Genomic DNA, 17,420 nt, shown 5'->3' on the forward strand with positions numbered 1-17,420 from the left:
ATTATTATTTTCATTACTCGAAATTAAAATAATTTTCTTTTCACAATATTAGTTTGATTTATTAAAATTTTTTTTTTTTTTAAGTATCTTATAAGTAGCTTTTGATTCGTTCCTTGCCTCATATTCTCTTAAAAATTGAAGCAGGAACACTTGTTGAGGTGTATTTTGAGCATTTTTTAATCAATAAAAGTATATCATTTGATCGTAAAAATCTGACTGAAGCATTTGCAAATCAGTGATTTAATGATGGTATTTTTTTTTTTTTTTTGCATTTATTAGAATGCATGCAATATATATATATATATAATATTTTGTTTCAAATTTTTTGTTGTCCTTGATTAAATTTGTTTTCTTTCTTCGAGCACTTAGCTTGGATAAAATCACCTTTAGATTAAATTATTACAGAATCATTGTTGTTTTATAGCACAGAATTTTGATCTTGATCAGTGTGAATATGAAAATTATATTTATAATAGCTAATCTGGCCTCTAAATCCATCTAGTGCTGAGTACAAACATGTTAATCGAATTTTATTCAGATATATTACTATGTAATGAGTTAATCTCGTTTGTAAATTTTATTATTCCTAGGATCTGCGAAACTACCAATTCACCATTCCTGTCATTCCTGGTTTAGTAGTACACATGGAAGAAAAGAAAACTTGTGTGAATATCCCTCGAAATCGCTATGATAAAGTTAGTGTAAATTTATGATTAGTTTTATGCTTACTTTTGATACAGCAAGAATCATGCATGAAACATTTCTGCAGAAATGCGGATTTCAGAGCTTTCGTAATGGAATTTTATCATTCTTGAGATCGATTAATTTTCTCTTACGTAATAATTCTATATTTTTAATGCCCATGTACTTACTGTAAAAAGTTATTAATTTTATTTTTCAATTAATCATTTATTTTACTTCCCAGTGTTTATGTTTGGCACAATTCAGTTCACTTTTTTTTTTTTTTTTTTTTTACTCTAAGCTTATATTATGTCTGAACAATTGAAATATGAAATATGTGCTTCACTTCGCAGTAATATATTTTTTTTAATTGTGCAAAATGTTAATATTTTTGATACATTTTGAATTATTGCTAGTTTTCTGAATTGCATCTTTTTTTAAAATCAGATCTATTTTTGTTAACATTGCATGCAATATCATATTACAGTGAGTTAAAAAAATAAAAGTATATTTTAAAACTTAAGTATTTAAGAATATATTTTTTCTTTTGATTAGGTAATGAAAGTGTTGAACAGTAACAATGTAGAACATGTTCTTGCTCTGGGATCCAATTTCAGTACTGAAGCTGATTCTCATTTAGTTTGTATGCAAAAAGAAGAAGGAGATTATCAGACTCAAGCGATTAACATTGAAAATACAACCAGAAGAGGTGAATTATATTCTAATTGCTGTAATTGACATTTGTCTTTGTTTTTAGTATCTCATTTTTATGTGTGGTCTACCTCCCCCCCCCCCAACACACATTGAGCATTCAACTGGTTTGTCCCTCTTAGTTCTAAGAATTCAGTTTGGGCATTAAAAATTAAAAGTTTGTTTTCTAAAACTCAAATTCAATTTGAAATTTCTTATAAAAATAGTTAAGTTTTAAAGATGAAATACCAAAATTAAGATTCAAACCAATTTCTACTATAAACTATATAAAAAGGTGAACTGTACATTTCAAAGGGGAAATATTTGACGCAAATAGTAATCAACTAAACAGTGTTGATTTAGTATATCTGGAATAATGGAAAAAAATTTCATCCTCATGTATGTCAATTCTGAAGTACCGGGTGTCCAAAAAATGACTGATGGATTTTAAAAATCAATAAAAAGAAAATACGGAATGCGATATAAATGTATTATTTGTGGCCTTACACTTGAGAAATCAGGGAATTTTATCCTACCAATCTGCAAATTTAGTTGGGATTGTCACCGACAGACAGCGCTGCAAATAGGAAAAATAAAAACATTTATGAGACTGTTGCAAAAAATTAAACAATGACGTTTTCAATGTAACCCTGATTTGCTGTAAAAGCATGAGTCAGTCTAAAGCAAAACTTTTTGGACATGCGTGCAAACATTTCCATTGGAATTGCCTCACATGCAGTATAGATATGTTGTTTCATTTCCGCAGTTTCATTGCTTGGCGGTATCCAGGTCTTTCAGGTACCCTCTCCCCTCCACCAAAAAAATAATATGCATCAAGTCTTGCTAATAAAGAACCATGGCATTCCACTTGTATGCATGTCGTAATCCAGGGCAATTACACGATCAGTAAAATGTTCGTTCCAGCAATCAAAACTTGTAGTATACGATGGAATTTTAATTTTTATCTTTAAAATAAAGGTAATTTCAAAACGAAGATTGGCTTTCACATCTAAGGTACATCTGTGCCGTTTTCGGTTTCGTTGATTCAACCATTTGTTTTGTGGAGCATATACAGGGTGTCTCCAAAACCTTGACAGCTGCTTTTAATCGTTAAATATTGATCATAGACATATACTGTAAATTAAAGAATTGCTTAAAAAAAGGTGCAAAATGTTATGAAATCGATTAAGATTTTCTGAGGATTAAACTTGAAAAAAATAGAAAATTTAAATTTTTATACGACCCCCGTACACACACACACAAAACCAATGAGTAAAATGTGCCTCATAAACTAATAAAGACATGTACAAAATTTAAGCATTCTATCACAAAAAGACGATAAAAGAAGATATGAAACTACATAAATGCTGACTTAAACCACTTTTCGATGCCTGGATATGAGTTCGTGTTTTAGGGGTCGTACACAAATTATCAAAAAAAGTAATGATTGAATAAATAAATAATAATTTTGCTATTTATTGGTTCAAAAATATTAAAAATTTGTAGAAATAATAACTTAAAGGAAAGATTACGTAACTTGTTCAAAATGTTTTCCATCCATGCCAATACAGAGCTGCATTCGTCTGATGACACTTATGTACACTCTATCAAGTTTTTGTTCGGTGATGTCACGGAAACCCTCTAAAATGCGTTGTTGCAATTCTGCTTTATTTAAGGGAAGTAACAAATAAACCGCTGAATTTAAACGACCCCACAAAAAAAATCCATAGGCGTTAAATCAGGTGATCTAAAAGGAAATTCGACTGGACCATGCAAGTCATCCACTTATCTGGAAACTCGTTATTTAACCAGTGTTTCACAATTGTAGTATGGTGAACTGGAGATCCATCATGTTGGAACTAAACATGTGGAAGTACTGTTAGAGGAAGTTTCTCCATAAAATCAGGAATAACCACAATCAGAATTTCATTAACGTATCTGTCTCCCGTCAGAGCATCATCATACAGTATGGGTCCAAACAAGCGGTTTTTGAAAATACCACACCATGCATTCACAGAAAATTGCCTCTGATGATGAATAACACGTACCACGAATGGATTTGCATCTGACCAAAAGGGCTCATTTTGAGGATTTATGCATCCATCTTGTTTAAAACAGCATTCGTCTGTCCAAATTATGTTTTTCAAGAAAGAGGGATTAGCATCTTCTTGTTGAGAACCCAATTACAAAAATCTAGACGACATTGATAATCTGTTGGCTCCTGTCCCTGCACACCATGAATGCTAAAAGGATGCCATCTGTTCCGTCTCAGTATTCTCCACACTGCTGCGCGTGATAGGTTCATTTCTGAAGCAGTAGTACGAACACTACTATGTGGATGACTGCAAAAATAAGCCAAAATATCAATTTCTTCATCAGTTGAGTAAAGTATGGGCCTACCTGGTCCACTTACAGGATATACGCTTTTTCTTTCACGCATTCGTTATACTAATCGAGAAATAAATCTCCCAGAAGGATGTCAGGAATTGGAATATTTACGCCGAAATTCCCATGCAGTTTCGCTAGCATTGCGATTCCATAAATTGTAAAACATTAGGATTTCCAAAAGTTATTCATTGCTATATTGTGACATACTGTTTGTACAGGATAATTGCACTCTCAAAATGCAGCAGAAGTGTGAAATATTTATGTGCGAGTTATTCTTACGTAAGTTATGCTATTGATCAGTGACAGAACACAAATAACATAATATATTAACGCGACTGTTGAGATTATGGGACGCGCGAATCAGAGGGATATATTTGCATATGCAAATATTTCTAATTTTTTTTACAAGTTCATTGACTGTGCTATTTTTAAGTTATATTCTGTAATTCATGATGTAAAATTTTAAAGTATTTTTCAGGAAACATAGATTTTAAAATTTGTATTTAAAACTAAAGATATAAAGCATATTTTATTTCCTTGTGATGCATTCCTGCGTCGCGTCATCTGCACTGAAGCTGTAAACATTTGCATTTTAATTTGTGATTGACCCTTCACCAAATTTGTTTTAACATATCTTTGAAAGCTTTCATGATAAAATTTTTAAATTTTGATGATGACCTTATTAGAAGATGGGGCACATTTTAATCATTGGAAATTTTTTGTACGGGGTCCGTATAAAATTTAAATTTTGTATTTTTTTAAAGTTTAATCCCCTGAAAATTGTAATCGATTTCATAACATTTTGCATCTTTTTTTATCAACTTTGTAATTCACAGTATATGTCTATGATCAATATTTAAGGAATAAAAACCGCGGTCGAGGTTTTTGACTCCCTATATTTTTGCGATTTTCTCCTTCTAAACGTCGTTTGGGATCTCATGTTGTATGGTGATTCTTTATCCTCTTGATGCCTACTATCATCCATCTGAATTTGTCAGTTGAATTCGGCAATTGTTTTGGGGAACATATAGATATACAGACTTTTGTATTTTTTATGATTGAAGATTTTTAGATAGATTAATATTTTAATGCTTGTTGTGACAAATAAAGGTTAGTTAAAAGAAAGTAGGTCTTATAGTTAATGCCATTTATGGTAATTGCTTTTATCTTTTAAATTGTAGTATAGAAATGTTAATGCATTATATTAATTTCTACTTCTCTGTATTTTAAAAAAAGAACGGAAGAAGCATCTTGTAATCTAAGAATGATTGTGATTAGTAATCTTTTAGTTAAAAAAATTATCTGCTGCATCTTGGAATAATTGATTAATAATGGAGTTTCGTTTTCGGAAACATAATTTATTAGAAGATACATTGTTCATTTCTAGTCTTAAGCTGATTGGTAAATTATCCATCATTAACTTTAGTTTATGATATATTATAACTGGCAGTTTTTGTGCCATTTGTGTTTGAAAGAGAAATTTGATTTATGTTATGCTGATGTTCAATTTTTTTTAGTGAAAGTGCTTTTTTTTTTTAAATGGGGAATTGCTTGTTGTGTATTATTGCTTTAAAACGTTCTGTTTAAAAATTTTCCGGAAATTTTCTGTCGAGGGTCATAATTATTTGATGAAGATAGTGACCAGAATTATGTAATAACTGGCACATTCAATTATGATCTTTGTTGTTAATGCGATTTTGGTTGGGTGTATATACTTATTTGAAGAAGAGACATTGATGATAATGTTTGTTGGCACTTTCATCAAATAATGTCTTTGTTTTTGCCTTTATTGGAATTTTGAGATGTTGTTAATAAATATTCTTTTATACTTTTTGAAAATTTATTATAGATAGAATTTTTTTAAGTATAATTTTTTAAAGTATTTTTATATTTAAATCGAAGCATATCTCTAATTGGAATTTCAATCTTTTATTTATTATTAATGTAATAGCAGCAAATTTCGATAGCATGTCTTGTGTATCTGACTTTTTGCATGTTAGAAGCAATTTTTTTTTTTTAAGTTACTGGGGATCTGTATAGTAGTTTAGTATCCTCGGCAAATTTTTGGTAAAAAATAAGTTAAATGTGGTCCATATTTTGAATTTCTGGCATATATGTAGGACTCAGGAATCACTACTATTTTAGAATCACGCACATTTAATTACATTTAGGACGGACAATTACATTAATATAAAGGAAATGGACAATAAACAGATTTCGTCGAATACGTCGCAGGATTAATTCACATGTTAATATCGCAGTCATTGCATGGCAATATTCGTCGTTTCGTCAGCTGCATTCATCGTCTCACAGCTCTCGTCCAGAACTATGTCGCGTCTTTCGTTCAGAGACCCGTCTGATCTCGCACGTCTTTACTTTCGTTCAGACCCGTCTGATCTGTACTCCGTCTAACAAGCATCAACACCTGTTGGCCAGCAGATGACGCTCGTCATCAGGCGTTCGTCACTACATATATCACAATATTTACTACAATTTTATGACTCTTATATGTTAAAATTACCTTATACTAATCCATCAATTTTGAATGATTGTTTCATGTCTTGATTTTTATAAAAGTGAAGGAATATTAATATTTTATAAATAAATTAAACTATAAATTATGATTTTCTATGGGGTGAAACATGCAAAATAAATAATGAGAAAGATAATTTTGAATTTTTCACCGAAAAAAAAATGCGGAAGATGAAATTTCAAAAATATTCCATGTTTAAAACATCAGATCATAGAAAACCATTTGCAGTTGCTGAAAGAATTTTATATTTTACCTAAGCCCTGATCATTTCTCAATGTGTATTTTACAGCTTTTTTTTTTTTTTTTTTCCTTACTGTTTTCTCAGCCACTGAAGCAAGTAGATTATATTTCTCCATTTCCTTCCCCCTCCCACCCTGTTCCTTCTCATTTAAAAAAAATAATTTCTAATCTAAAACATTCTTGTCAAAGTCCTTCCTTTAAATGTATGTACCATTTTGTGGAGATATATGAATTTCTGTGCTTGATGGTACCTTCAAAATTTTTTGCCTCTGAGTATTTTTCCTAATGTAAAATCTACCTTTTGTCTTATCACAAAAACAAAGCAAAGCTCTTTTACTGTGTATAATTTTTTGGATATATTAAGGAATACTTCCATCATGTGCTGCAAGGGAAAAATTGTCACTGTTTTTCAATTTTTGTCAATCTGTTTTTATTATTTTTATAGAAATGTTCCATTTCCCCAATTCTACTCTTTTCTAATAATTTAATTTTTAAGCATTGTTTCAAGAATGTCTTTTAAAATATTGATGTGTATCTCAACATTTAACTGATATCTTCTTTTTCATTTCAGTTACTGGAGCTAGTTTTATTGTCTTTAGTGGTGCATTAAAAAGTACTTCTGGTCTTTCTGCAAAATTCAGCATTGTTGAAGATGGTTTGCTGATACAGATCCCCCAGGAAACAATGGTGAATCTTCATATGGCACTAAGAGATATGAGAGATTTAACTATTGAGTGTGGTCCAATCAATGCAGCTGATCCTGAAGAAATTGTAATTGTTCAGTGGACTAGAGATGATAAGAAATTTAACATGGGGTATACCTTTTTTCGAAATAGATTTTTCTGTATTTGATATATGTTATATATTTTTTCCACTAATAGTGAATTGTGATAATATGGTTTGGTATTGTGTTACTTTAATTATAACCTTCCATTGTATGTGCCTGAGGGAAGGTTTTTATCTTGCAAGCATGAGAAACTCATGAAAAATAATTTGACTGATAAAACAGGTAGCAGTTGGTAAAGAATTATAAAAACTTTAAAAAGTAGTGCATAAATTTTTCGTAAATTGATAAAGTTCTGTTGTGAGAAAATTAGAACCAAAAAAAACTAAACTTTGTTTTACTTAATGAGTTTAAGTTATCATCCCCCCCCCCTTCTGGGGAGGAGTAACAATTTAGAGTAAGGACTATAATCTAATTACTATATCCTGTAAATAAAGGATCTCACCGTCATAAGAGAAATATGTCCATTTGTATGAGATAAATATTAACTATTGTTTTTTTTATTAAGGGTTTTGTTAAAATATTATTTGGAGATAAGTTTAAGTATTATAAATTTATTTAATATGAAGCATTTTAAAAATGGTTTCTATTTTCAAAATTTCATTTTCTTCCAAACATTTACAATATTATAAATCTAGATATATTTGTGAAATGATTGCTTAAAAATTAATGCTTTATTGCTTTGCTATTATTATTATTGCTTTGGAAAAATTAATTTCTTGGACATTTTGTCTTGCCTCAAAATTTATAGCTGTATTATTTTATTCGTTACTTTTTAAATAATTATCATTTCAGCTAAGTTTTAAACGGAATTCCTTTAAAAAAAAGTTTAATGCTCTATTGAATATGTAATGATTTGAATAAGTTGTTATATTTTGGAATTTGCAATGATGAATCGTTTTGTTTCAGAGTTCACAGCCCTATTGATGGTAAAAGTTTTGAAGGAATTCCAAATTTACGTATTCACACCTCTACTGATTATGCAGGCGAAAATTTTTTAATTCGATGGACAGAGGTTTTCTTTCTTGATGTCGATGACTATGGAAGCTCAATTCAGTAGGTCATTTTTTTGTGTCATAATTTCTTATATGTGATTAAAAAATTGCTCTTGAAATTATAATTGGATTTCTTTTTGAAAGATAAATGCATTTTTACTTTTTATCATAAAAATATGTTTATTACATTTCCCTCTCTTTGACTTCAACAGAATTCGAATAATCAATATAATAATATTTACAAATGAATTAATTCTCCTGATCATTTGAATTGTTTATCTAAAGCCCTCTAAGAATCTTAGTGGATATCAAAAAACATGTAGCGCTTTTTTTTTAAATCTTCAAATATGTCATTGTGCTCATTCTGTGGGGTTTTTTTATATATATATTTATATGCACCATTTTTTAAAAAAAAGGTTGGTTTTCTATGAGTCTATTTTCTGGGGATTACTTAATAGCAAAATGTCTGAACTCAAGTAAATATTAATTCTTACTGTTCAACCAATTTGGCCATCTTGCCAAGTCCAGAGGGAGAGGGTTTTTATTTCTACAAGCATATATAAATTATTGAGGATAGAAAAATGCTTGGAACTTTAATAGATGTAACTAGTCGCTCTATAACTAGCAGTTTTAAGTCTTTTCTTTTTCAATAAAGTACAAAAGTTTCCTCTCTTCTGTAGGTTAAGGTTTAAATATTTTTTTATGTATCGCATATTTTATTTTACTGTCATAGAACCTTTTTAGATGATTTAAAGTTTCCTCTCATTTCTAATTTTTACATTTCTGTGCACATTAATCCTTCGTCAACTCTCAGTATTCATAATAAGCACTGTTTCAGTACATACTTAGGATCTTTTTATATCATATGAAATGCATATCAAAGAATACACATAATTGCTAACTCACTATCAAAATTATTTTAAGCAACTTATAGATTTTTTTCTCCTTGAGAAGCAGCTTAAAAAAAATTAATGCCATCTCTAGTAATTCTTTTTCTTGTATATGAATACTATGAAGCGGGTTTGTAGTGAATTGTATAGTGAAAGTTTAAGCGATTATTAATCGTCTGTTTGTTTAGTGTCAAGAGATATGAATGTGCTTTTTGTACTTTTTAAATGCATACCATGTGAGTTCTTTATTTTTAAGATTTTACTTACAAAGGAAATGAATTATTTTTTAAGAAACTTCATTTCCAAAACACAATTAAAATTATTGCAAAGAATTAATGAATGTATTAATTTAGAATTCTTATTTCACTCCACAACTTAGATTATTTCAGAATGAATTATCTCTGACTGTTGTTGTCTGAATTACCACTTTCGAAATGGTTAATACAATATTTTTTTAATTAAATATTATATCTGCATATAATTTCTAGTTTCATTTTTAAAATTTTGAAATTTTCTCAATGAAAAGGAAACATCACTGAAAAAAATGAAATGCTCAAGATTAGCATCCGAAATCGGTTTTCGCTTTTTTATTTGAAAATTCTTAAGAAAATTAGTCGACATTTTTTCTGGAATGGAATTACAATTGCATTAATATGTAATTGAATTTCCATTTGCTGATTTTTACTTTAACATCCTTTAAGGAACTATGATTTATACACATAAAGGGTTTCTTAATAGTTTGTGTCCACATGGAAAACTTTTGGAATTTTTCTTCTTTAAAACAAATAATACATGCATTCATTTCACTCTGCTTGTGTCATTTCAGAAATGAATTGGTAGATCCTTGTCGCTTAGCAGAAACTGTTGCTCAGTCGTGTTGCATGGCTCTTACTCCTTACTTGGATCAGCTAGCTGAAGCAGATCTTCTAAAACTTGGATTGAGAGTGACATTGGATTCTCAAAGAGACAGGGTATGATTATAACTTTAGTTTTCAATGGGCTTATTAGTTTTTTCCCTGTTTTTTTTTTTGTGTGTGTGTGTGTGTGTGTTTTGTTTGTTTGCAAAAATATTTGGGAAAATATTTTTCCCAAAGGCATGTAGAATTATTAATCTACCATGAAAGAAATCTCATCATATAGAGATTTTTAATGTATAATGTTTGGAATGACATATTATCACTTAACAGACGAGTCGAATCTGCTCTGATTTTCTCAGTGTCCGGACATTTTTTAAATGAATAAAATGAACATGCATCTAAAACGTAAATTTACATGACTCGTCCATTAAGTGTTAAGATAGAGTAGTTTAGATTTCTATGAAAAAGAATATATGTCTTAGAATTGAAACATTCATTTTTCTTAATATTGGTATATTTGTCAAGATACAAGAGATTTTAAAGTTACTTTTTTTTTTTGTCAGAGCTATGATGACCTACCTGATTGTAGCCATCGGCTTTAGGATCTGGGGATCTGCGTTCGAGATCCGATTGATCGGAAAATTCGTTTTAAATGAAACTTTCTCGCATTCATTATCCATTTGTTTATTATAGTAGACAATTCGTAACATTACAAGTAAATCGCGCAGAAATTTTGTTTTTTAAAATTCAGATGTTGCATCAAATTTCATGTTTTTAAGAATTTTATTTCAAATAGTATCTAAATCTAGTAGCCAAAAATCTTATTGTTTACAATATTTCTGATTTTCGAAAGGACAAAATATGTTCTGGTTACTAAAAAAATATTATGAAAAGTAGTAGAATTTTCAGCATCCCCCCCCCTCCGTGGAAAACAAATAGTCTGATTCATATATACATCTTTTTGTCAAGTAAATACCCTCAAGTCATTTATCAGACACCTGTGTGACAAATTTCAGTACAAGCAAAAGACAATACTGCACATCTGTTATCAAAAACTAAAGCATAATAAGTTCTAAACCTTCCGCATGCATGATCTTTAACTGTGAAGCGCATGTACGTGAAAAGTTGAAAAAGGGACAAATTCTGCTATAAAAAAATTCTTTTTGCTATCATTTTGTTCTTTTGGGTTAAAAAATAAGGTTCAAGATCTCAGAGGATGGGGGATATCATTAGATTCATTAATTAGTTAATTGATATCTCATAAATATGTTATCATGACAGAACTTGTTTATAGTTCTAGGTTATTTTATTTCCTGATTGCCATTAATCTACACTCCCCTTAAAGAATTTCCCCCATTAGCTCCTGTTTAGTCCCCGTTTGAAAAGAACAATAAAGGACTTCTCAGAATAGACTGATATCCAATTCAATCCGATTTTTGAACTAATTTTGTTCTTAACTTTACAAAATGTGATATGGTTTGCTAGCTTTAAATAATTTTAAGTTTGATTGGAAAATCAATGGAATTTTCTTCCTATAATGAAATCTGATTTTCAAAATAAGTAAATAAAGCCATTTCAACTTATCTAGAGGTATAAAATGTTGTTTTATTTATTTTTTTAATGCCATGCACATATAATAGGTATATTATATAGGAATTTGAATTAAAGGAATTAATTTAAAAAAATAGGAATTATAAAAATGAACTTGAATTATAGGAATGAATTTGAAAATATAGGAATAAGTACAGGAATTTGAATGAAAAATAAGAGGACCATCTTCTGCTGTTATTTCTTTGTTGATCTAGAACAGGGTCTTAAAAACAGGTGTAAGTTCGATGTGTCTCATCAATCTACAATTTTTCTCCTGAACATTTACCTTGCTCTGAAAATCAAATTTAGTGAAAGAATATGTATTTCCATCAATTTCCTCTCTGCTATTGAATGAAATTTACATCATCTATGAAGTATCATTAGTTAATTTGTCAGTTTTATAATAAATATTTTTTGAAAGTGTAAAATAAAATCTTCTACTTTCTAAGCACGTTGGACCTAGACTATTGAAAATCTTTAAATAATTAGAAACTTGTTTGCAGCAATTGTGCCCTTCACATGTTTTTAGCATTGATTATATTTGAGTTTTAAATTATTTTTAGCAAAATTCTTTTCAAAAGTAAAGGCGAGATTTTAGATAAACATTTGGCATGATTTTACTTCAATTTTCTAAAAGTGTATGTCCCTTAGTCTTTTAACATCTTTTGCAAAATAAACATTTCTCACCTTAGTTTGTTACTCTTTACTGATATTTATTCAAACTTCATTCAAAATATTTAACTATAGATTAATTCAATAAATTGTAGTTATATAGCGTATAATTTATAGCTAATAAAACATTAATCGAATTTTTTCTCTTTCACAATAGAATAAGTAGTTATCCCATTCCTCTAGTTGTTAATTTATGTGTATGTATAATTTAATTTGAAAAATTCATTACTTCATTTTTTTACGTTTTTTTTTCAAACAGCTGCTGTTTAATTTTTCTAAAAATGAAAAAGATTGTTGCGCTCTGTCAAGAAAGAGGGGTGGGAGCGTATTTTTAATTTAAAAAAATAGTGTTTCTGAGAAAGAGAGAAAAAGATATCTCTTCCTTAATCAAGGAAGTTTTTAAGGAAGGATTACTTTTGATGAAAACGTTTTACAAAGTGAGAAACTAGTAAGGATATATACATTAGCAGTTGTAAACGTTTGAGCACTAATTTCAGTCCCCCCCCCCTACTCTTTGACACACCTTTAAATTCAAAAAATAAAATAAAATAAGAGATTCATCTTTCTTCCCATGCTGAAACTTAATGAGAAAATGCATTTGATAGCCTCTCTATAGTCAATTGTATCAATTGAAAAGATTTGAGCATTTTATTCCTTTAACTTAAAATTTAGCATGTTAATTAAAATTCTTCAGTGCAATAGGAATCGCTAAAAAGTCTTTTTTGCTCTAAAAGTCTGATGGTAAATGAAAATTAAATTCTTTTTTTTTTCCCTTATAGCATCAATCTACTTTTAATTTTATACTTTTCATGAGATAGAACCATGTATGTGGATTCATTGTTTGTATGCAACCATGTGCAACTTTAAAATTTCACAAATAATGTTCTTGTATTAAGCTGTATCAAAATCTTTGAAATAAAAGCTCACAGTAACATCAGATGTTTAATATAAAGGAAGAAAATGTCCATTATTGTTATCCATATATATATTTTTTTTAATCTTCTCATATCTAAATTTGATTTGTTTTGTGGAAGCATTTTATGCCCTTTCTCAATCTGAAGATAATTTGGCCTTAATACAAACAAAAGGATTTGATATTTGAAAACGCTTCAGTCTTTTGATAGGTACTATTGAATAATTCATATTTATCTTTATTCACATTTTATGCTTTGCTTTTCGTGCACATACATTTTTTATCTTGTGTCCTTGATGATTTTGACTGAAAATATTATGCACTTTAGTGTGTTATAAGTTGATTAAATTTTATCAATTGCAATGCGTAAATTTATTTGTTATATATTTATTTCAATTTAGGTTGAATATGACATTGGATCCTGTGGTAAAGCACTTCCTGCAATGTACATGAATGCATTAGATAGCAGTCTGATTCCAGTTATATTAAGACTTTCAGGTTCCACTCCAAGTGAAAAACTCTCTTTTGAGCTTATCTTCCATGTATTGATCAAATAACATGCAATACATTTTGAATGGATTTTGTTTGACTATCTCCATATTGTACAGAAACTTTCCATGGACAAAAAATAAGCGTGTAAATTCTGTACATCTTAGTCATTCAGTATGAGATATGTTTTGAAACTGTGCGGTATAGCATGCAGAAAGTTTTGTAGACCTATATAAACAGAATGTAAAGTTATATATTTACTAAATTTCTTCCTATAGAATGGTTATGATCATTGGAAGAAAGTTGACCGTCATACCTGTTTATTAGTTGTGCATATGATTATTTTCCAACTAGTCAACACAGAGCAGTGTTTATAGTGTACTTCTGTAGAGTTCATGGTGTTTTTATTCTTTTAACTGTTTTTATAATTTTAAAAATGTTTAATTTTAAGTCAGTAAAGGTCATAGAGTACTGCAACATTCCTTGTGTGACATGCTTTCTTCTCTTTTACAATTGATGAACTTTGTCACTTTTGAACAAATTATCTTAAAATTGTGATGTTGAGTTAAAAATTTCCATTTTAAAACAGTTTTTTTCATTTTGCATTAAGTGATAACAAAACGGTCTTTTTTTCCTATCCCCTTCCCAATGCTGTATTTTTCATTCAATTGAAATAATAATTTAATCGCATTAGTCAGAATAATATCAAATACAGTCTGTCAAGAAAGTATTGGGACACCCCACAAGTTCACAGATTTTTATCATAATATTTCACTTAAGTATGCGAATAAAACCAAAACAAAGAAATAAATATTATTTTGATATATACAAATCATAATAATTCAAAGAAAACTCTCATATTAATGCATTATGGTTATAATTGAAAATAAATGAAATCAAATTAATAAACGTGCTCAAAAAGTATTGGGAAACTTCCCAATCAATAAAGAAAAACAATGCAAACTTAAAATTAATATCTTGATGGGCCGCCTTTACTTTTTATGACCTTTCATAATGTATTTGGCATGGGTTGGACCAATTTTTTACAAAATGATCCATCGATTTTGGCCCTCACTTCGACCAAATGTTTTCTTAACTCCTGCTTCTTAGAAATTTGGTGTTCCTATATTTTTTGCTGCAAATAATCGTACACATGCTCAATAGGATTAAAGTCTGGACTTTGTGCAGGAGTCTTAATAACACTAGGGCAGTGGTAGAGGACCCATTACTTTCAAATATCAGTGATGGGTCCTCTATGATTCGAGTCATTATCTTGGTACAATTAATAAGTCTTGAAATTCCCAGTTTGCTTTGAATTTCGCTTGAGAATGTAAATATAGACATGTTTATTCATTGTACAACCAATAAAATGTAAGTTCCCGACACCAGTGTTTGCCATGCAATTACAGACAAATTTAATTGCCATCTCCATATTTGACAGCAGGCTGAAATGTTTTGACCTGTATTCATATATTTGATCTCCACCAAACTTTTTGCTTGCCATCCTATCCGAAAATGTTATATTTGCTTACTTGAACGAAAATTACATTTTCCAAAATTCTTTTGGTTGCTTTACATACATTTTAGCAAATGCCTGCTTAGCTTGTCAATTTGCTTTTGCTGATGTGGGGCTTTCTTTGAGGTACTCTGCCCTGATATTTATATTTTCTTGAGCATTTCTGACAGTTTTAGGACTTACAGATTTTCCGAATATAACTTTTACATTGCAGACAGAGTCAATTTTTCTGCACTAATTTTTGGGGTTAAAGTGAACTTGTTTCATAATCCGCTTCTCTTCCCGTTCATTAAATGTCCTTGGACGCTCTGATTTTTGCTTGTTTTGAACAATATTTGTTTTCTTGAACTTGTGAATAACATTAATAACAGTAGACTTAATCAATTTCAAGATATGTCCTATACAGCGAACTGATTTTCCATTTTTTTTTTTTTTTTTTTTTTTCCCAATGATTTATTGCAAGATTTTGCACATCAACCGATATATCTTCGTTTCTCACCATTTTTTCTATAACTAATCTTATTTATTGAAAATTTTATGTTTAAAATTATAGTCTAAAAATGTGGTAGTAAATTCAATTCTATTGATGTGTTATATATTTATTGAATTTCTCATTTCAAAAGTGTCTCAATACTTTTTTGACTCCTACTTGCTTTGAATTATCTTTAAAAAGCTAGATCAAATTATAATTCTGAAATACCAATAAAATTTTCCTTACTATCTGTACACTAAGTGTTAAAATATTTCTTGATTCATTTTGTTTTTTATTTTAATGTGACAAATAGTTTTATGAATAGCTTTGTAGTTATTCAAGCCAAGTGTCCCAATACTTTTTTGAGTGACTGTATATAAAAACTGTTATAAGAAAACTGCTAACATATTATTTTAAACTGTGTTTTTCAGAGTGTCTAGTGATATTAAATTATTTCTGTGTTCTAGACCAGAAAAACTGTGTTTTTCTGGTCTAGAGATATTAAATAATGATGTTTCAGAGTTCAGAGAGAGTGATGGTGTTTTTCAGAGTGTCTAGTGATATTAAATTGTTTCTGTGTTCTAGACCAGAAAAACTGTGTTTTTCTGGTCTAGAGATATTAAATAATGATTATGTTAATACTTAGAATTTTTATCTATACTTTAGTCTTAAAATATTATTTAAAAATTACTGATTTGATATTGTTGAAACATTTTATGCTTGAAATCAGCTTTTGGTTTTCGATGCACATTTGTATGTTTAGTTTTTATTTATTTAATAAACAGGTTTTCTTGTATAAAACTGTATCTTAATGTATATGTTGTTAATAGGAAAAGGAGAGAAATGAAAATGTTATTTACCTCAAACATTTTCTAAGCATGTCTTACAAATAAAATATATGCCTTTAGTTTTTTTTTTTTTTTTTTCTTTCTTTTAAATGCTGTTCTAATGAAGTAGTTTTTTTTTTTCATTGTATTCATTGAAGTGAACAAATGCATTTTTCAATAAAATTATTAGCATTCATTAATTTTTGAAGTTTCTATACTTTATGAACTTGCATCATTAAACCGGTTAAATAATGTAATATTCCGGTTATTATTATTATTATATTTAAAAAAATTTATGTTTATGGAATATCGATATAAAAGTATTAACGTATGCGTTGAAGGGAAAGAGTGCTTCTATTAAAATTTAAATAAGGTTTGAAGTTTTTGCAGTCTGAATTGTTCTGTTACTTAGTTTGAGAAGAGGGAAGGGGGAAAACTAGGAGAGGGCTTTTGAATAGCATATGTTATATAGCTGAATTGTACTTTTTTTCTTAAGGGCATCGGATTCACTTATATCATGTAATAAACTTATAAATGAAAAACTAAGTTCTCTGCGTTTGTCTTAATTGAATAAGCTATGTGATTTTCAAAGTAGATTGTTTACCCTAAGTCAATTATTTTCAACCCCCCCCCCCCGTGTGTTTTATCATCTTTTACATATAAAAAGAGCAGATTAAAGAAATGCTTTTTTGTTTAGGTCATAATTTATTTTACATGGGTGTAGATATAAATTATAGTTTACTTTGAAAATATGTTCATAGTATCTCTTATTTTACATTTCCGTCCAATTCAAATATTTGTCTAATGTCGGCTGCCAATCAGTATAACTTATAAATTCAAAGAAACCAAAATTCTATATATGCTTTTATGTCTTTACTTTCCG

The 17,420-nt window shown here is 29.2% G+C and overlaps 1 protein-coding gene across 2 annotated transcripts in view; it reads left to right on the forward strand.

The window, feature by feature from the left end:
• Positions 1 to 16,605, forward strand: part of LOC129959627 (zinc finger FYVE domain-containing protein 9-like) — an 84,409-nt gene extending 67,804 nt beyond the window's left edge. For both annotated transcript variants that reach the window (XM_056072494.1, XM_056072495.1), the window contains exons 14-19: positions 591 to 695; positions 1,237 to 1,390; positions 7,104 to 7,347; positions 8,226 to 8,372; positions 10,028 to 10,172; positions 13,635 to 16,605. In XM_056072494.1, the coding sequence (XP_055928469.1) occupies positions 591 to 695; positions 1,237 to 1,390; positions 7,104 to 7,347; positions 8,226 to 8,372; positions 10,028 to 10,172; positions 13,635 to 13,790 (951 nt within the window). In that variant the 3' untranslated portion in view covers positions 13,791 to 16,605. The remainder of the gene's footprint in view (positions 1 to 590; positions 696 to 1,236; positions 1,391 to 7,103; positions 7,348 to 8,225; positions 8,373 to 10,027; positions 10,173 to 13,634) is intronic.
• Positions 16,606 to 17,420: the final 815 nt, after the last annotated feature.

The sequence above is a fragment of the Argiope bruennichi genome, chromosome X2, assembly GCF_947563725.1.
Source record: "Argiope bruennichi chromosome X2, qqArgBrue1.1, whole genome shotgun sequence".
Lineage (NCBI taxonomy): Eukaryota > Metazoa > Arthropoda > Arachnida > Araneae > Araneidae > Argiope > Argiope bruennichi.